We start from the raw sequence: 21,978 nt of genomic DNA on the forward strand, positions 1-21,978 counted from the left end.
GGACTTTGCAAAATGCTTCAATATGTCTTAATGTTATTCTAATTGTGTAGTTTATAGGCAAGCAATAAACAGCAAGATGTTTGAGATGGATATGAAGATTGCTGCAAGGCATGTGAAACGTAAGCAGCTTCACCAACTGCTACCTAATCACGTGCTTCAGAAAAAGAAAAAGGTAAACTTGACTAATGTTTGAAAGCAATAAAAATGCCATTGAGAAATGTATTCCTCAGCTTTTTAGATTTACTAATCAAAGAACTAAAATCACACTCTGAAAGCTTAGTTTTACCTGTGTAAGCAATGTGATCTCATTTGACTGTAGCAGTATTACTAGATGCACTAAATATAATACTAGATTTCCCAGAACATCAACAATGTGGATAGTATCTTCAGATCTGGCTGAAATACATATTTTGTGGGACTTCCTAAACTAAACAGATTTGAAACAGTGTAATAATAAGGTTATAAAGCTCTCTTGCTATTTTAACATGCAGGTCACCTAAAGGAAGCATCTGTAACAATACCAATAGAACAATCAGTCAAGCAATTCTTGCTGTCTCCAGCTTTTTCCTTTTAAGTTGTTATTACTTATATTTTCCTGTAAGTCTCCTAAATGTAAAATTGCAAGCCATCAAATAGAAGCAGAGTAGAATGTTGAACTTGTTGCTGCCTTTTTGTATCTAAGACAGTAGTCTGTTGCTGTAACTGAGGTTGAATACTTTGAGGATAATTTGAAGGAAAGTGTTCTTCAACCTGCAGCTTGGCAGCTTTTGATATTGTATACTCTTTTAACTAAGAGTAAAAGATTTAAATGACAGTTTTGGCATCAGAAAGTTGCCCATTGCCTAGCCAGGGTTATTTTCTCCCTCAGTATATAGTTTACCTGTGTGGCCATACATGAGAATGGTAGCAAAATTTTTAATGAAGCTGTTGTGTTGGATGTGATTTACTTTCAGTGGAGGCAGGAAGAAGGGGGTGGAACATTGAATTTAACAATTTAATCTGTATTTCAAAATCCCTGCTTCTTTGTGTTAGCTTAATCTGAGAGCAATACAGGTTTGCTTGTTTTTGTGAATAGCTAAACCACTGTTATATACTCTGTTTTAGATATATCTGAATAACCTGCTTTATTACTATAGCTGTTTTATATTAACTGCTTTTTTTAAAGACTAGGAAATCTTGTATTGAAACCAAGTGTAAATCTGTTTGTCATACGTTTCAGAGGACAGTGTAAATATTAAGTAATGCATCTCTTTAGTACTATGTCAGAGGTGGTTTTTTCTTCTCCACTGACTGTCTATAAGTTCAAACCAGTCTCTCGGTTCTTGGTACTAATTGTGGTTTTGGTGTACATCAGTATTAATTTGAAGTTAATGAAAGCAGTATCTATAAGCCCACGAAAACAAAGAAACTTGAAATAAAACTGAAAATACAATCACTAAATATAATAAGTTTATCTTATGTTTTTGAACATTAGTTCAGACAAATCTGTACCTGAATTGTGAACATGAAAATGTAAATGCTTGTAGTGACAGGAGAGTGAATTCTTACATATAAAAGGATTTGAAAATTGTCCATTTATGTTTTACTTTTTTAAATGCTCCTACTTTCAGTTTTGTGTTTTTTCTTCTAAAAATGTACTTAAATTTAACTAAATTTAAGGCATGCATACATGCTTAGTTCATGGTGGAAGCTCATCACTGTTAAATCACCTCTTGTTTCTTTTTCTTTCTCCACAAATGTAACAGTTAACACTTTGCATAACTGAAATATTACATCATTTGAATCTTCGTTGATTTTTAAGCCCTTTATAAGACTAATATAATTTTCTTTTGTCTTGTGGATTGCAGCATTCAACAGAAGGGATCAGGTTGACAGCTCTGAATGACAGCAGCCTAGACTTGTCTATGGACAGTGATAACAGCACGTCTGTGCCTTCGCCTACTAGTGCTATGAAGACTAGTCCATTGAACAGTTCTGGAAGTTCTCAGGGGTAATGAAGACTTTCAGTCTTGTTGCTGCTCTCTGTTCCTAAATTACTTGTGTTAAAAGCATAGCAAATACTGCATGTGTGAGATGCTACAGTTATCAAGGTGTGAATGTTCCAAATTGGAGCTTGCAGACATTCTTATTTCCAGTCTGAGCACTAGAGAAGGGCTAAATGGGGGGGATAGGGAGCATGGCATTGGACTTCAGATGAGGAATTACAAAGTTGGGTAAAGATGCTTAGAAGAACAAGGTGATATAAAACCTTGGGGGCACTGCAGTAGGAGGCTGTGAGAGGTAGTGAGCAGGAAATTGAAGTGTGAGAGCGAGGAAGTGTTACGTGAGTTTTGGATCAAAATGTGAGACAGTAGAGAAGTTTAGGCTTTCTGTCTGAGAAGTCAGTAGTGCTACTGCTATTACTGATGGTATCTATGCAAATTAAGCTTAAGAACATAATTTTCCATTGTATTTTCAAAGTGTACACAGTAATGTTTATCTTAATCCTAACTTTCTGTATTAAGTCTTTTTCCTATCTAAACTTCAATTTGCCCAAGTAAATGGGATTCTACTCTCTTCTTTCAAGAATCTCATGTTTGTCTATTTGATACACAGAGAAGTTAACATCAATCTCCTACAATTGTGCAGTATTAGATGTATATTGTAGGATGTCGTGTAGGATAAAATATTTAAGTTCACTAAACTTACTCCTTTTGACAAGTGCTCTGTTAGTTAGTCTTCCTTGGTAAATGATTTCCAATAGTTGATGCCACTGACCATGCTATTAAAACAAGTCTATGATATCTAGGATGTCATACTTGAAGTAGAAATTGCCCTGTCTTGATTTTAGACACATACTGCTTCCCAATTTCTTGAAAATGAAAAAACAATTTTTTTGTCATGTGACATCCCAGGCCTTTGCTTGGGAAGTTCAGACTGAAATCTTAGTCGTAATGGTGGGTGTAGATTGAAAACAAACTTTCTATTCTAGTCCTTCTACACTGGTTTTGTTCCATCCTTCAGGAAAATAGTTGCTACGTTTTCCCCTGCACCTTATTTGGGCAGACATTGCCTTAATTTTTGCTTTTTTTAATGCAACTTCTTACTGGTCTAAAAAACTCTCTCTGAAGTGATTCAGATTAAATATTTGAAATAGCTTCCATTGCTCAAGTTTCATAGTAGATTGCAAATGCTTATTTCCGTTTTCCTACTGTGACGTAGTATTATAAGTTCTGCTCTGTAATGTAGGTAAAATCCTAGTAGCTATGGTTACTGGCCATGCATATGATGCAATGAAAGGCGGATCATATAGCACCATAGCTTTACTAATGTTCAGCATTTCGCCATTTTTCTCTTTTTAGCAGAAGCAGTCCTGCGCCAGCTGTAACAGCAGCATCTGTGACCAACATACAGGCTTCTGAAGTCACTGTGCCACAAATAAATTCCAGTGAAAGCTCAGGGGGTAAGGAAAATGGCATAGTACATTGTTTCTATTGATTTTTTTTTTTTTGTAACATTTCTAAAGGAGTTTTTCTGCCAGTTTGAGGTCTGTACTTAACACATGCTGTAACATGTTCTCCTTGATATGCAGATTTAACTAATTTCTTTAGGACTCAGGAAATCATGATGGAATATTTCGTGCTGCGATGTTTGTTTATTGTATTCTTAGGGATTTAGATTTGCCATTCACAAGAGCAATATTTTTCTGGTGACCTGATGCAGGTCTGTAGTTCAGTTGGTCAAATGAGGAGAAACTATCTAAAGCTGGAAGAGCAACTTTTGTATTTATTTTTAATCCATTTTGTAGTTAAACCCAAGAGGTGATTCTGTACTGTCTGTAATCTCTGTTCCCATGTTCCTGCTCTTTGTGCTTCATGAAATTGATTGTAGGAATGAAAAAGACTCAGATGTAAGCAGAACACATGCTCCTTACTGACGTCTTTTCAAATATGTCCCACTGCGTGTGCTGACTTTATCCTCCATATTTCCTACAAGAAAAAGTACATTTCACTTAATACTTAAAAAAAAAAAAAATTAAAATTCGACTTTTTAGTGAAAGAACAAAGGCATCTGGTGAAAACGTTCACTTAGCAGAGTCAGCTACTCATCGTTTTTTGATGGAACTTTAGCTGTATACAAGGAGCAATTCAGAAATAGATGGAAAAGGGGACCAACTGGTTAGCCTTTCAAGATGAGATCTCTCTTATTTCACTCTGACATGTAGGATGGTGGAGTCTTACTGTTCTCTGATTTTTATCATAAGTCACAGGTGCATCAATGTGAGTAAGTTTGTCCATGAGCACTAAATGGAGCTGAAATGGCATGACTGTTTTTTGGATTTGGAAGCATATTGGAAGTTGTTCATTCTTGTATTTTGGTTAATCAAAAGCAGTCACCTGATAGTTATTAATGAAAAATTTCCTCAGTGTGATTTTTTTCTCATCCTGGAGCATCTCCCTATGTGTGCTTCTTGGTTTGAGGTAGGCAATTGATGAGGTAGAGCTTTGTCATATGGAGCATTTTTCAAAAGGATGTATGGAGTGTCAGATCTTTATCTGATGCTCTGCGATGACTTCATATCTGTCATTGCGTACTCTGAGCCTGAGAAACGATAAATTTCATATTTGAGTGACAAAGGGAGTATCAGATTGCTCTTGGATGTGATTTAAGGCAGTCTTTGGTAATGCATATATATGGCTGAGTACAGAAACAGTAAAACTTCTTTGGGTACCAAGAATAATATAGCTATATTAGCACAGAGCTGTGTCTTGGCTAGTATACCCTGCTGTTAAGCAGGATTAATTAGACCAGGCAGACTGTCACTGACATGGCTACCCTGTATCTGGTACAGGAATTCTCTCTCAGAATGAGCTTCAAAGTAAACTGTGCTGTGCATGCACACCTGCTGTTCCAAACGTGATGCTTATATCACTAACTGTAGCACTTCCTTGATGCCTACTTGATACCAGTGGTTTTGAATAGAGACCAAAAATACCAGTGATTGAACTGAAATGGTTGTGTCAACTCATCTTGTTGAAGCTTTTTAAATTATTTATCCATAGGTACTTCAAATGAAAGCATTCCTCAAACTGCCACACAACCAGCCATTTCTCCACCACCAAAGCCTACCATCTCTAGAATTGTTTCCTCAGCGTATCTATTAAATCCATCACCAAGAACTTCAGGAAATGTTGCAACAAAAATGCCTAGCCCTGTCACAGCAGTGAAAAGGACATCTTCTCCCCATAAAGAAGAGTCTCCTAAGAAAATGAAAATTGAAGAGGTATTTGAGATTTTGAGATCATACCATAGTAATGTTCAAAACTTTGAATATTCATTTCAGCTGCAGAGTGCTGATTCTCATATTCCAGGTTTCAAATATTTTGTTAAATGGGGTGTATATTTCCTACTGATTGCATTGCTGCTTTATGCATTCAGCTTGCTTAGGTGTTAGTGGGTTTTTTATTATGCTGATATTAATCACGTGACACACGTACTGCATTAGCTCAAATGCTTAGATTCTGAATTCTTGTCTTCAACAAAAAAATTGCTTTTGAGTATAACATGTTAAGTCTTACAACTAATTGTCTTCAAAAACACTTTACGACCTTATTTTCTTGTTGATTTTTTTAAAATGTTTTTATGATTTTTAATAGTTTCTGGGTTTGTTTGCATTTCAGCAGGATGAAATAAGTGAAGATACTAGCTGTATAGATTTGAATGAGCATGAAAAAATGGAAACTAAGGTATCTATGCCTAGACCATATAATTTTGTGTATATTAATCAGGACTCTTCCTTGTGAAAATTGCTGTGTTTCCCTCTAGGAATGACTAAGAGTGTTTGTAGATACAGTATAGACTCCCCAGTAAAGCTATCAAAATGATATATTATTTTTCAATGTATATGTCATTATTAATGAATTGTAGTACGTTATCTGCTGCCAGGCTAAGCTGAGCCTGAGTCCATGGTCACATAGGACAGTGATTTGTTTGCTGGTCATTCACACAGTATTATGCATAGTGAAAAAATTAATGATGATATTTATATTTAAATTTGTTAGATCAGGGATGTATCTATGCCTTGCTTTGCCTGCATCCCGAACTCAATGTATGTTAAAGAACAGTTGTCCTCTGTATTCCACTGGGATTTTTGCATGTTGAGCTGAGAATCCCGAAGCCAGGTGCTACCTCGTTCACTTTTTAGATTTAAAAAAAATTCAAATGATGGTAAATAAATCTTTTCTGATAGTGAAATTATTGTATGAAGCTACAGCATATCTTCTGGGGTCTTCCAGAGATTCAAGCATTGCCCCTCCAGTGTCTTGTAATTTAGCAGACAATTTTTCTGCTTATTGGTGAACAGAAGGGGTGATAGTCTGTCTTTAGCCCTATGATAGCAGCTCGCCACTTTGGGCTTATACAGTTTTTATAGGGCACGTTCTGTTGTCTTTGGAATACTCTGGAAAATATGCCGAGAAATTACAATGTCTATTAAAATGTTTAAGTGCTTTGGTTTATAGTTTCCACACCCTTAAGTGAGGAATTGTATCTTGTTATGTAGTCACCTCGAAACCTCTTTGAACTCAAGACAGGTGAAGGCAGAAATGCATGTAAGCATTTAATCCTAACATTGAAAATAGATCCTCTGGATACAGATCATTATAAAAGACATAGGTAATCCTGTTAGCTTTTATTGTCAGTCTCCTCTAAATCTTATATCCTTAATATGCATGGAAGGAAATGGAGGAATGAACTTCTTTAACATAAACATAGGTTTTTCTCCATTGAAATGCATGCCTTTTTGTTAGGCTATGGTTTACTAAATGGTAGAATTCTAACTAATAGGCTGTTTTTGTTAAAATGAGAATGTGCCACTGTCCTGCTTTAGCCATGCAGTCCCACTGTTTTACCTGAAAAATTGGCTCTGACATTCATCTGTTCATCCAGAAAGCTGATTCAACCCATTAAAGTAGCAGGAAAACTTTTCTGGCAGAATGGTGAAAGGAGTGGAAAAGCAGTTGAATTTACAACAAATTCAGTAGCTTTTCACATGGTATTCCTTGATACTATACTTTTTGTCTTTAATGAGTTGAATGATGTGTAATGTTTTCCTATAGGATTTTGTATAAAAGGCGTTAAGTGGTTAAACAAGTGACAACTGAGAAGTGATGTAGCTTGTGTTGATGTCAAATTCCTAATTGGCAAAACGTTCTCTAGTGTGGTGATTTCTGTATTATAAAAGGGTGGGTATCAATGCAGCAAGTACTGATACTTGCCTTTTTTCTTTTGCTGTATGTGCACAACTGAAGGCATTCTGGTTAATGGAGTTCTGTATAAATAGCTTTTATAATTGGAAGTGGGGTAACTGTGTCGATGCTTTTGGTTTTTTAGGAGCAACTCGAGACAGAAGTGAATGTTAATTCTCAAACAGAAACTCTTCAGACAACTTCTCTGCAAGCTCCTCAGGTACTGTTTTTAAAAACAATACCTCGGGGTGTGTGTGCTAATCTGTGGTGAAAACATTGAAATTAAAATGAGTCCAGATGTTAAATGTATAACTTTTAATATAAATCCATTGTATGGAAAGCTGCTTGTTGTTACTGTCACAATTTTTGTGTTTTAGATGGTCATTGATCTTATTGAATGTGCATTGTAGCTAAACATGTATGGCTTGCCATACAAACTGACCGAAGCTGGATTCGCTCTTCTGAATTGTGCCTTCAAAGTAAGGGGCTCAGTTTATTCCTTTGTGCTTTGCACATCACAGAATAATCCTTTCTAACAAGGAAACAAATGCTTTAAATGGCTGCTGCTCAAAGATATCCTGGTAGAGCTTGAGAATGTCTGAAATGTAACTTCAGATTCTGATATTTGGTATGAGAGAGAGAGAAGTTGTAATCTTATAATTCATTAGCCAGCTTTGTTGCTTCACTGCAGGTATTATAAGTGTAAGGGGCGTTGGAAAAATAGACATTAAGTTAAGAGTTCTGTGGCATTCACTTAAATTTTTGTTCCTAATATTGTAACAACTTTTAGAGAACACATCTTTGTCTTTACTAGCATTTTTAAGCTTCTCTTAGTGCTCTACTGATAAAAGTTTCACTATCACAAAGCATTTTATGCACACTTTACTCATTAAATGATGTGTAGTAAATGTATTGATTGAAAATGGAGATATATCGCAATAGCATTAATGGTATTTGTTATCGGACTTTTTGAACTATATAAGCAGTACTGAGTAAAGGTACCAAAATTGTTTGGCAAAAACTCTAGATGTTACGTCGGCTTTCTAAACTGCTTCAGGGAAATTTTTAGATCATTTAGTACACCAAGTTTATTTCACCTATTGTTGAGGGATGATTGTATAAAGCTTTGTAGCTTTTACAAATTGTGTAGTTGTTACTTTAGCAAAAGTAATCTGGAAACTGCAAAAGAATGGTGGGCCTCTTCTGTCATTTTTCAGCATTCTCATTGGCTTTGTTTAAAACACTGCTCATGTTGCAGAAAATAGAAACATGTTAAACCGCAGGTCAGCACCAACCAGAGCGGGCTACTGGGGGCAGGGGGGAAGCGGGAGGTCAGATCTATTTTGCCCCAAGTCCTTGTTGCATTGTACTCTGCTACCATATCAGTCACTGTTAACTCGATTGATTTCTTTTTAATAAAACAACAATTAAGAGCAGTCATTTTAATGCAGTCTTTCCCATGTATCAAATGTACCTTATTAATTTTGAACATTTATAACATAAGAAAACATTTTATGATAAAACATGGGAAGTAATGCATAATAGCTAGGTTATTGGGATGGCAAATCATCTGCCACAGTGGAAGAGAAATACTTCAAAATTTAAACACACCCACCCCCAACAATAGAGGCTTGTGAAGCATGTGAGAAATTAATGAATCACACTGAATCTTGAGAGTGTTCCTTTTCTGTGTTTTCTTGTATTTGGCTTTAGATATAATTTTGCTGAATGGAATTGATGTCTTTTAAGTGAGAAAAAAGTGTTCAGATTATTTTGAGGGTGAAATTCTTAACCCAGTCGTATAGCACTGTTTTAGAGTTTGTCATACCTTTTCCATGTAAATCTAAACCAATATGAAAAGCTGGAAATTTGGCTGTAAAGAGCTTTTAAACAGTCTGAAATGTGAATGTATGAAGACACATACTTTGCATTGGGGACAGTTTTCCATCATTCATCTGTAAGGGGCTGGGGCTTAACATGGAATTGTTCAAAGGAATTTTTAAATACTAAACATGTAGATCAGATAGATGTCACCGATCAAGCACCCTTATTATGTGGATGTTATGTTTTATTATGATACAGGTTATTAGTAGGCTCAGCTTTATCTGCAGCACTTCCTAATTTCTTGCAGTTGTCGAAAAAGGAAATGCACACTATGAAAGAAACTCTTGTACAAATTTTCCTTAATAATGACTGTGTAGGCAAAGGAAACATCTGCTTCTTGGTTTTGAAATATCTTGGTTTTGAACGTGCGTGCCAATTATTACAATATCTTTCTTTTGATATTTACAAAGTTAAAATACAACCAAACTTCTCTCCTTTTTTTTTTTTCCAGAAAACACCCAGTACAGACCTTTCAGATATCCCTGCTCTCCCTGCAAATCCTATTCCTGTTATCAAGAATTCAATAAAATTGAGATTGAACCGGTAAAAACAACCTCAGGGGTCCATAAACAGTATCTGCCAACTCAACCTGTTGTCTTCTAATGCTAGAAAAAAAGGAGAACGGAGGGTGCAAGACTAGAACATAATTGCAAATGGATTTAGGTATATTTTGTGCACTTCCCTTTCTGGGCTAAAATCACCACTTGATTGGAAGTCCAGGTTAGTATGTGAAGCCAGGAGTACAATTAATGTGTTAGCAACAGTTGCATTAAATATTTCAAAGGATTACTGCCTTTAAAAACATGAACACTATTTGTAGCCATATTTGACATTCTGATTGAATTTGTTTGATGCATTGTTTCAAAATTGAGATAAAACTGGCATAAGAATCCCTTAAATGCACTTTTATGTATTTTTTTATTGGAGTATGACTAATTTTAGATCTTCAGCTGATACACTTTCCTTTTATTGAAGAATCTCTTCAGTAGTAGTAATCTGCAAATTGGATGATGTTCTATGATATACTATACATTGAAAACAAAGTGTATAGTATATCTAGTTCAACTGCCATCAAGCAGCAGTAAACCTTTAAAATGAAATGTCAAATCTTGAGGTTATAAGACATAAGTTGAGGAAGTAATTGGGAAGTTTTGGTATTGGTGGGACATGATTAAGATGTGGTCTGCTTTTATTTATAGGATTGTTTAAGGTGCATACAGATCAGCAATCAAACAGCAAATAAACTTTCCTTTGAGCTAATCGAACTCCTTATTCCCTTTTTGATCCCTTTATTTCTTGGGAAAAGCTTTTGCGTTTAATGTTGGGGGTTTTTTTTGCAGCTTGTATGCACCATATAGGACAATAGTTATTTATACAAAAGAAAGACAAGCCATGTACTCATTTGGGTTCCCCCCGCCCCTTACCATAATACCTTGTGGCCTGTAGGCACAAATTCAAAATTTTGTCCCATGACTAAAGTGTTTCAGTAAATATTGCGTGCCTGTGAAATATAACACCTGTCTTGATGGCCTTTGAATCACTAAATATAAGATGATTTTTGTACACTCCATAAAAGTCCTGTATGCATTAAAAAGCTTCAAATTTTAAATAAAGGCAAAAAGAATTTTCCCTAAGAATTTTAACCTTTTTATTTTTAGATGGCTCATCAGAAATAGTTTTACATACTGAACAACTCTGAATTTTTAAAAATCACATTTCTAGTAAGCACTTGACATCTAGTAAGCTCTCTTACTCCTATTTTTGTTCTTGTAGTCCTATCAAAAAAGTAACAACTTTTTCTTTTGAAAGAACTGAATCTCTCATGGCAAAGAACAGCAGTATTTGAGGAACATGAGGGATACCAACAGTAATACCAGATGTAGATAACAAACTTCATGTTACTATTACTTAAGTCTGAAATGTGTGGGATGTCAAATCATACTTCCCATACTTTGATTAGCATGTTTTATGAACTCCCTTCTCCCATTGTGCTCCATCCTATTACATGTGCATCTTTCATGTTAAAATTAAATTACTTACACTCTTCCCCTTATCCTTCTAAATTAATTCTCCAAAGTCAGAGTGTAGCTTATCTTTTACTTAGGCTGTGCAGTAACTGAAGGGTTTTTTTTGCCATTTGTCTAAGATGTCTAGTATACAATATTTCTCTTTTCCTTGCCCTGTGCAGCCTGCTGTCGTTCACCCCCCAAAGAAGGTTATATTAACAGTTGAAGTGTACAAGGTGTCTGTGTATTTTGTGTAGCTATGGAGTTTAGATCGAAATTGCCAGGCACAAATTTAGTCTTGTCATTTTGTTTACACATCGGAAAATCTTTTTGATTTTATTAAACGTTTCATGTAACTGCACCCAAGTTTTGCCAAGCTGGAAACTTGGAACCTTTCTGTATAGTGACTTTTTAATTCTAGTTTTCATAACCTGGAGATCAGACTGTTGCTTTCGCATGATGTACGTAGTGTCTCATGACTGGAGTTTGCTTTGTTTTATAGTATCTGTACTCCTTGTATTTTTCAAGAGCTATTTTGTAAACAGATGATGTATTTCTCCATTGAAAACACAATAAAAAACAGCACAATCCCATAGTTGTCTGATTTTTCTGAACGTACAAAATTGAATTGAGAGTAAACTCATACTCTGCTCTTAAATTTTCTGCTAAGACAAAATAAGATGTGGCCTAAAAGAAATAGTACATAAATGAATGTTCTCTAAATAAGCATGATGTTAGGTATAGAAAGTGGAAGTAACACTCAGCAGGATGTTGAGTTCTAGTCTGTTAAAGGGAAAGGTTGTGGATTGTGCGGTGGCTTGGCGGGGGCAGAGTTGATTGTCAAAAAAAAAAAACCCAAATCATTTTAAGATCATCCATTCCTTGTCTCCTGATTAGGAGTTCATCTCAAAAGCTTAAATTCTTAAAAGCTGACAAAACTAGAAGAAAAGTGTGCATAAGCAATTTGGGGCTATACTATTTTCTTCAAAAGTCTGAACTCAATTTTTTAAAAACATTAGCTGTAACAGTTTTGGCATCTTACACTTGCTTTTCTTGCAAGTGACTATTTCTTATGTCAGCAGGTGGCACTATTTCTCTTCTTGTCAAATAGTTTAAGCTTGCCCTGAAATAAAAGTGAGAATTAGAAGTAGCTGTGCATCACTTGATTGATCTTTGTATCAGCATGAGCCCAATCCTCCAAATGCTTGATGTAACTTTAATAAGTAGCCTCCTTTTGACTAAAATTTCTTTAACTGCTAAAACCACTGATGATTATGGTCTTCATATTATAATTACCCTGCCTAAAACAATAAACCTTTGTGTTGTATATATTTTTCACAGCATGTAATTGCTTGTCTTGTTTAGAACAGATTCATCATCTTTATATCTTGCCCACCCCATCTCCCTTTCATCACAGCTGATGTTATTTATGGCTTTAATTCCTCTTTTATTTTCTCCAACCAATAAAAATCTGCTAGTAGATACACAAATTTCTGTTCAGTGTTTCTCAATCTACTGGCAATAGGCTTCAATAGGCTTGTTTTTCTGAGTTACCCGTCATGAACCTTCAGAAGTAAGTTCACGGACTCATAAGGATCTGCAAACAAGAAGCTGAAAATTACTGTTGTAGCCAAAATAATTAACATTAATAAGCCATGGTTCTAACAGATGGCTTTAGACATACTGATTTGAATCAGACATTTGAGTTGATGAGTTCTAGCTAAAGTTGTGCTTCCTTGCTGTAGGTAGTATGCGTGCATGCCATTTCTTAGTGCATTTCTTTTTTTTTTTTTTTTTTAAAAAACTGCAAATCTTTAAACTTGTTGTTACAAATATATAGTAACTGGCTAGTAATGAATATCAATTGATAGTAAATGTACCTTAATGAGAGAACCAATTCTAATCAACAGTAAATGTTAAAACTCAGTTCTTCCGCTTCTAGAATAACCAAAAATAATTCAGTATAGCAAGAACACACTAGATATTACTGTGCCAGAATCTATTCTTACATACAAGAAAAACTACTGTGGTAGTTACTGAGGAAGCAGAGTATGTTTATTTTCTCATAATACATATTTTTTTGGAAGTTGTGTGCGTTTGTACAAAAGGCATTTCACATGTTGAAGTGATTCTGGTATCTATGTAACTTTATAAACACACCAGTCAAGTAGCTTTGCTATGCTTAATCTCTTCGGCATCATTGTGACTGCACAATACTTACAAAAAATTTTGTCACTTAAAAATGTGCAGGTCTTGATAGTACACTCACAAATGTCTATATACACACACATTAGCTGAGTACTTGGTAGGTTCACTTTTTTAAAGTTCAATGTTCGTATTGGAAAAATATCAGTAATAAACCATTTTTAGTTTAATAATCTTAGTAGAATTAAGGATCTGTTCAATAGAAACAAACCATCTTGGATTTGTTGATAGAGGCAGATGCAGTTTGATACGTCTACAAAGTTCAAACTAATAATTTGAAATATCTAAAAACATCAAACAGCTGCTGCTATCATCACCAAAAGAATGCAAACTTTGATATCAAACTTCAGAGGGCATGTTTTTTTATGAAAAAGGTAATATGATGAACCACTGCTGGATGTCCCATCTGCTTTTTGGATATTTAAACTCTAATGGTTTTTTAATACAATTTAGGCATATTTGTATTGTTCTGACTAAATTCTGGAATGCTATTTTTGGGTAAGTTTTTTTTTTCTTCCTCCCACACTTAATGAATTAACCAGATCACAGTTCCTGTTCAGCATGTCTGGTTTTTTTAATGACCTCAGTATTTTTGACCTCTGTATTCTAGTGGAATGTTTAAAATAAACTATGAATGACAATGTCCTACACACTTTTTATTAAATTTTTACCTCAAACTCTAAAGATACTGAATTTAGAAAAAGTCAAATTTAACAGCATACTAATGGTTGGAAAAAACCTGTTTAATGGTATATGCAGATATTATCAAGCTTGGTTTTTGCAGTAAATTACTGTCTTTAAATAAGAGCCAGAATCCAGGTGAGTAATAGGAAAGGATAAAGAAGAAAATGACTATTGATATAAGGTGATAAAAACTCCAACTTGTTCAGTAAGGAAAGCTGCATTTATTTATTTAACTTAAGAAAATAGCCAATGCATTTAAACTGCCCCATAATAACTGTGGCCCACACAGATACTGGACAGCTTACAAGTGCAAATGTCTTTTTGTCTGTCTTATTTGCGAGCTAGCACATCTACTTTATGAAAGCATTTTATGTTTGTATTTTTAGAAGTAAATTTCCTCAGTAAGGCTACTTAAGTAAATGTTTTACATGCTTAAAAATCCACACATCAATTCAAACTTTTCAGTTCATCTAAGATTATTTCTGTGACGTCAGCTTCAGTTAGGGTAATATGCTAAGCTAAAGCAGATAAAATTATTAAATTTGAATGGAATGTTAGGTCACGTACCCTTCATTGATCAGGCATTTCAAATGGTGTGAAAATAAAACTGGACGGGGGGGGGGGATCCTTGACATTTGAGGAATATGTTGTTTCCCCCCCCACCTCTCCACAATTAGAAGTTTGATTTTAAGTAAACATAATAAATGTGATACTTCTTAAAACAGCATGTAAGAGTTTTGCGCTACAGCTTCTGCTTAAGCTTTACTGAAACCTTGCCCTGTATGGTGTCTGATGCTGTGTGCCTTCCAGAAATCTGGCATGCGCACTGTCCTTGTTTGTGTTCTCAGTCTGCAGTGGAGCTGTTAATAAAGAGATTGATGATAAAGTTGTTGAAAAGAGACAGTTGGACAGGACTGCTCGCCATGAGTGACAGAGGGCATGCTCTGCCTTCACAGCCAAGAGTGTTGCCCCCAGCAGAGAGCTGGCCATGCCTGGACGCTGTGCCAAGCCTGTTCAGTGCGTGGGGAGAGGAGTCTGCAGTTTATACGAAGGATTTCTATTAGATTTTTAGCTTGTGTTCTTAAAGTGAGATTTCCTTTATTTAGGATTGTCACACAATTTTTAAAAAACTTTATGGCCTCTTGAGAGCAAATGCAGTTCCAGCAGCAATATAAAGGCTAGTGTAGATAAGTTCTGAAATTTTTGTGAATGATCTGCTAGGACTTTTAAAGTATTTCATTGTGGTCTGGTTCAGTGAAGTGAGATAGAGATCCCTTGTTCGTAAAATTAATGTTTTTTGCTTTTATAGGGAATAAATGCATTATTCACGTACTCAACCTAGATATTCGCTTCTGTAGGAATCTCCCTGCCAAGATGTCATAAACTTGATTCAACTCAGTCACATGATTGGAATAAGAGAAGCCCAGAATGATGGATGGAAGCATTCATTGTCTCAGCCAGTTTATCATGTATAATTTTTATCCATCACAATGTAAAAAAACAGTAAGACTGATAAAACATTTGATAGGTTAGGCCATCTGCTCCCACAGTATATTAGAATTATTAGTGATTATTCCTACTGTTTCTTATCTTCATCCAGAACAGTGTGTGGATTTTCTATACCCTAATGATCGCTCTGACCACTAGATGCAGTATCTCATCTAGGAGTATTTTTTTTTTTTTTCATTGTAGCATCTAGTCCTCGTAGGTCGTGAGATAAAAAGATCCTCGCAACCCTAATCAAGAGCAATGACTTAAAAAGCAGTTTCAATAGCCCACACTTCAATGTTTTGCTTTTGAATGTATTTACAGGAGGAAGACCAATCCTTTTGGTCTGATCGCATTTTAAGTGGTGGTAGATCATTTTCTGTGGACAAATTGTACAAATACTATTATAGACTTTTTCCAGGGTTATTTCCCACAGGACATTGTTTCCTAATTTTTTTTTTAATGTAGTAGTTTACCAATGAATTAATAAATTCATTCTTTTACATATGTATTCTTTCTCATTCTTAAAATCAACAAAACACTAAGAAAAGGGCTTCTGTTCTATGAGCCTTTGACCTAGATAGGGATGAAATCTTATTTTGTAGTAGTTGCTGTGAATAAAAAAACGTTGAATTGATGTAACATTTTTCCAGTAGTTGATACAGGCACAAGGAATTTCTTCTCAGTTTTTAAATTTTGCATCTTGACTGAGGCTACTTAAAAAAAAAAAAAAAAAAAATAAAAATTCAAGGTTTGTTTTATGAAAATGTAGGTTGAATTCTGGCAAATCTCAAGTCTGTCAATTGACTGTGATTATAGTAACCTAAGAAGATTTTTTTTTTTAATGTAGGGATATAAGCTAACTCACTCTTGTGTTTATGTTTGTTTTGAAGGTGTAGGAATTGGTTCATAGTCTCAGTAGTGTTGCTCTGAATAGGACCTGTCTAGCTAGAAGCACACCAGATGCTCTGTCTTTGCAGATAAAGTCAAAACAGCAAGTTTGATCTAGTACCATTAGGACTTTTTTTTTTTTTTAGCTTAATACTTTTACATTTGATTTACTACAGGCTGTATTTTAAAAAAATGCATGGAAGTCACACTTTGAGTTGTTGCAATCACTGCAGTGTGTTGATTTTTCCTTTCTGGCCCATTAGTTTTTCAAGGATAATCTGAACATTCATCATGGAAGTAGGCTTCTAGTTTTGTTTAAAATAGAGATATCTTTACCTTTTATTACTAGTTAATGTTCTAGTATGTTAAATTTCTAGATTACCTCAAATTACTCATTTTTATTTTCAGCACCCACTGTTATGTGTCAAACTGAATGCAGCATGCCTTACCTGACAACAGACAAAAATTTTCAAAGAATTATGGGCATGAATGTCCATTCCTGTGCATTCCACCAATGTCGCACGTCATCAGTGCCGCCTTCAGCTGTAACAGCTCATTTTGGTGCGATAGGATGTTTCCTGTTATAAAATAATTCTAGTGTTTTAGTTCCTTCAAAATGAAACGGGTCGTAGTCAAATTATTTCAAAGACACTTTTATGTGGCTACATGAGGAGAAATAATATAGAATGTGTAAGGAAACAAACCCCAACTATAACTCGTCACTATGATATGGAGCAGTTTGTTAGAAAGACTGGCTCACAGCAAAGCCAAACCTGAATTCTAATCCTGACTTGTGTATACGTGACCTTGACAGGGCTATTGACTTTTTGCTTCAACTTTCTCGTATATGAAATGAGATTAGTGATTATCAGACATTTCACAAATACTGGCTGTTAACATTTGAGAATGTCTTGGAATTTTCCTATAGAAGATGCTTTAAAATTATTCCATTGGATTCTACTGTAAGCATGAATCATACACCACTTGAAACTCATATGCTAGTTTTCCAATCTCTGTTTTGTATCAGATAGATCATCTTTATATCCTGCTGTAAATTAGTTCTAAGGGCATCACATGAAAGAGGAGAGGTTCCTGTACATGCTATTAGAACAGTCTTCCAGTAGAGGAAAACAACAAAATTGTGCAACTTGGTGCTGTTTTTATTTGGAGACATACTGTGTCCTATTTTGCCTTTTCTAAAAAAAAATATTTTTGTATGAACACACAGACCTGCATGTGGTGGTTTTTCCCCGGGAAAAATACAGAGAGGTTTAGATCCTAAAAGCTGTATACCTGTTTGCTATTCTGATTATCAGCTATTTAATCCTGTTTTCTTCTTTCCATTTGCTTATGTATGGTCTGCGAGCTTTGTAGCTCACTGATATGTTGGTACAATGTGTATTAAGTATAACATATCTGAAAATAAATTTTGGCTACACCACTTTTCAGCTTCTGACAGTACAAACTAATGATGTAGATCTGTAGTCTATCTCACCCTGTAAACAAAAACAGTGAAGGTGGTGAGGATGTCGTTCGAAGACTGGCGTCTCTTTTGTTTACAACTTACAAATTTTTCCAGTTGTCCAAGCTCCAGTTCCTTTCATATGGAAACTTGTCTGAAAATTGGGGAAGACATTATTGTATGAGTCTGTTCGTGGTTTGCATTTAGATTCTTCACAATGGTAAGTGTAAAGGGTTTTAATGTTTTTAAGGAAAACCTAATTTTGAAGTGCAATTTACATAGTAAATGGAAAAATAACCTACCACTTCTATTTTTCTGTTGATCAAAAAAAAAAAAAAGTCCTTTTTAATGTAGTATGTCTGACAGCTCTGGATGAAAGAAAAGCACGTTATTTTTACAAAGCAGCAGAAGGCAGTGCAGTGCTACTCCAGTGCGCATAGCATTGCACAGAAGCACTACCTTGGTTTATCCAGAAGTTCGTCTAAGCAAATAGTGGAAGTTCAAGTTTACCACCTTTTGAGGGTCAGCCTGTGCAACACTGCGGAATAAAAACTGGAAGTAACGCGGACCCCTGTAACTGTCATTTTGATAACTGCTTCTAGGCTGGCTGACTTCATCCAAAAACAAGTGTCTGTACTCCTATACTAGTGAATAGGACGTGCCCTTTGGTGATCCCATTTTCCCTCAGATCTTCTCAACACCTTCCAATTTTTCATTGTTTACTTCCAGCACTCTTCTAAGTAGTCCTGGTATTTTGAAATAATTCTTCCTACTTTATTCTACCTGGAGGACTGAACTGAGGGAGCAAAAAGTAAACTTAATTGGGAGTTACGTTAACGTCAGCTACACTGAACGCTTGCCAATAATGCTTTGATTGCTATCCACATCTTTTATCTCTTGTTATCTGAGCCTGTCTCTGTCAAAGGCCCCTCAAAGTATCTAAAGCTTGGCCTCATGTCTTCTGCTTTAGGTGTATTTTTGTTGGACAGGTCAACACAGCGCTTTCCCTTCCCACACAAGCATGCTTAAAACCTTTGTTGCTGGGAGACAGGTTGCAATTAAAACCCATGAATACAAAAGGTGTGCTAGGCTTTGGGGCGGGCGGGAGGGGATATGCCATGGAATCAAGCAACTCCATCTTCATCTGGCCTGGTCCTGCCTGAAGTAGGACAGTGTTGCAGTATCTTAGATCACTTCGGTGAGCAATTCTAAGCCAAGACTACATATCACCAGGTTAGGAGGAAAATTATGAAAACAGTGTCTTCTGATGGGGATCCAAGCAGCCAAGAAATAGGGTTTACTTGGGATCTTGGAGTTTTTTCTAATTCCTTAGGCAAGAGGTTAATAGCAGTAACCTAGATGCTATAGCACTAGGATCCTTGGGGAGAGGGGAGTTTCTTATTTATTTAGGCAGTGGTTATGTGCTTGAAGGTATTAAATTCAAGCTCTTCCTCATAAAACAGTCAAGGGAAGTTGCTTCCCAGTGTCCATTGATCAAAAAATTACAGTATATAAAAACATTAAATCAAACTCCATGTATGTACTGCTAACTGCCACTGGGGATTTTTCTATAGAGTATAGAAGTACTCTGGAGAAAGGATGACTTTTGTGTTGGAGTCGAAATATAACGTACGCCTTCCCAAGAGTGCTTTTACAGCTTTCTAACTGTTTTCAGATCTACAAACTGTGGTGACTGGTTCTGTACACAGTGGAACATGCATGAGACTTTATTTAAACAGCCGTGTATATTTCCACTGATAAACTAGAAACCGAAATATGGACAATACTGATAGGAGAAGCCGTTTGTCCAATGGATTCTCTTGGCACCTATCCATTTTTTTCTCATTGACTTTATAATATTTTGGACTTATATAAGCACCTTTCATCTGATGATCTCAAAGCTTTTTGCAAACATTAATTAAGCCTCTTGATGCCCCTGTGAGCTAAATAAATACAATAGGTGTGGTTTAGATGCGTAAATGAAGATACAGAGTAGTTGTCTTGCCCAAGGTCGCCTAGTAATTCAGTGGAGCTAAGAGGTAGAAAACTAGCTGCCTGACTCCCCTTTCTAATCACGAGGTTTAAATCAGATTCTCCCAGATAACTGCAAATGACAACCAAACTTTTACACTGGGAAAGATGGATACAGCAAATAATTGCAGTTTGTATTCTGACAATGACCAGAGCTTTTCTACAATTCTGAATTGTTACTAGTCTTTGCAAAAATAACATCTGCTTCGTGCAACCAGCCTAGTGAAAGAATTAATTAAAAGTCATGAATCAAAACTGTATTTCTGTTTGCTTAATAGTTCCTGTTTTTACCTGATGTCTCTTAAGATGTGTAAACCATGTCTCTTCATGGTTTACTTATCTGCATCCAAGAAGAGGCTATCCAGTACTTTAAAAATATTCCATATCAGGAATGGGATTAGCAGGAATATAGAGTAGGGATGAGGAAATAAAGAAAAATGGAGATAGATCTTAGAGGACCTTAAGCTTAGTATCTGTGATATGATTTTGTTTGTCATCAGAACTTTATTAGATCTACCTTGTCACATGAATACAGAAGGCACATACCTACTTTTGCTGCGAAGCTGCAAAATGGAGAAATCTGGCTTGCTGTTTACAGTATGTGAAAAGTGCGTATGTATAAAATAGTACATCATGTGAAAGCATTTACCTTCACGCAGGACATTGGCCTTGCCTTAAGAAAAGCAGGATGACTATTTCTCATAGTTCTTGTAGTGCATAAAATGTTTTGGAGTCCTTTTAGGATGTGACAGTATCAAACTCGCCTCTGGTGTTGATTCTTCTTGCTACTAGTAAAATAGGTAATGCTGCTAGTTAGTTCAATGATAACTTGATTGATGAATAAAATTTTGCTTTCTGCATCAAATATCTTTATTAGACTAAGAACTAGTTAACAATCTCCTCCTATCCTGCTGTGTTTCTGAGCAGACTGCTGCAGATGCTGTGTTGCTAAACTCGCATCTTGCAGTGCAAACTGCATCTTTCAGAGGGAGACCTCCAAGAAGTTACAAATTAACGTCTGCAGGAAGACTTATACTTTATATGCAGCATACTGGTCCAGGAATAAACACCTCTAATTGTTCTCATTCTTGATGGAAGTGGCAAAGCATTTTGTGGTACGCATTTTGTAGGCTGCTGCAGGGAGTTGGGAGACAAAGGTAAATGTATGAACACAGCTCAGTTTAACAACTGTTTTGTTTTCCAGTTGATGATTCTCTTGCTTTTTGGTTCTGCCTATTCCTGATGCAGGAATAAGGACATAGCTTAACTCTGGAGTTGGGAAATGGAAGAAAGATTATTACTTTTCGAAGAACTGATCACAAATACAGTTCTATCTTCATATATTTTAATTTTCTTGAAGGTTTGGTTAGGGGACTTGAGGTAATATTGTACACATGCTTGTTCTATTATATCTATATCATGTCCATTACTTTTCAGTTTCTTTTACATTTGGCAAAATATGTACGTTGATACCCAGTGAAACACAGCCATTTCTAGTCTGGCAATCAAATGGTACATGAAATGCAGTGCAGTAATGATGGAAAGCTATCAGCTCAATAACATCCTGATCAAACTGAGGCTGATTTGACCTTACAGTATCTTGCTTACCTCAGAAGTGCACACTGAGATGATTGTGGTGCCGTTGTTTAGTCAGAAAAAAAGAATTAATCCAAATCAGAACCAGAAAGCACATTGCAGGAACAATGTTGCAGAGTGTAGAAAAGTTGAATAAATTTAATGTAGGAAGATTGTACTACAGTTTTGATCAACTCCAGTTCATAGGCTAGAGCTGAATTTCTAATTTTTTTTCAACATGCCCACATAATGAGTATACATCAGTCTAATTTTAAAAATTCCTATTTGAAGTTCTAAGTATCTGCACAAATGACTGTGAGATTCATCTAATGTTTGTTGTTCATATCTCATTTAGAAACATTTTTTTCTTGAGTACATGTTTAATCAACTCTACATTAAAGAAAAATCTTTCTCTATCAAGCTGTGTCATGTTTGTTGTTCTGATTTTTGGGGGAAAATCCTGAGAGAGAGAGATGAGTTTTGCATCATGATCTGAAGTTCAATGTACACAGATCCTGTCAGATTT

General features: G+C 35.6%; 1 protein-coding gene across 5 annotated transcripts in view; it reads left to right on the forward strand.

Moving 5' to 3' along the window:
• The window catches only part of PAPOLA (poly(A) polymerase alpha), a 69,858-nt gene that overhangs the window by 34,611 nt on the left and 13,269 nt on the right, over positions 1-21,978 (forward strand). The window contains exons 16-22 of one of the 5 annotated variants that reach the window (XM_050898484.1): positions 51-172; positions 1,848-1,990; positions 3,342-3,442; positions 5,043-5,263; positions 5,661-5,726; positions 7,372-7,446; positions 9,562-11,709. The exons of 1 other annotated variant lie outside the window; for it this stretch is intronic. In XM_050898484.1, the coding sequence (XP_050754441.1) occupies positions 51-172; positions 1,848-1,990; positions 3,342-3,442; positions 5,043-5,263; positions 5,661-5,726; positions 7,372-7,446; positions 9,562-9,657 (824 nt within the window). In that variant the 3' untranslated portion in view covers positions 9,658-11,709. Of the gene's footprint in view, positions 1-50; positions 173-1,847; positions 1,991-3,341; positions 3,443-5,042; positions 5,264-5,660; positions 5,727-7,371; positions 7,447-9,561; positions 11,710-21,978 lie in introns of those variants that run through there. 3 more of the 5 variants (XM_050898485.1, XM_050898486.1, XM_050898487.1) reach the window with 3 other exon arrangements.

Source organism: Gymnogyps californianus, chromosome 5 (genome assembly GCF_018139145.2).
Source record: "Gymnogyps californianus isolate 813 chromosome 5, ASM1813914v2, whole genome shotgun sequence".
Classification (NCBI taxonomy): domain Eukaryota; kingdom Metazoa; phylum Chordata; class Aves; order Accipitriformes; family Cathartidae; genus Gymnogyps; species Gymnogyps californianus.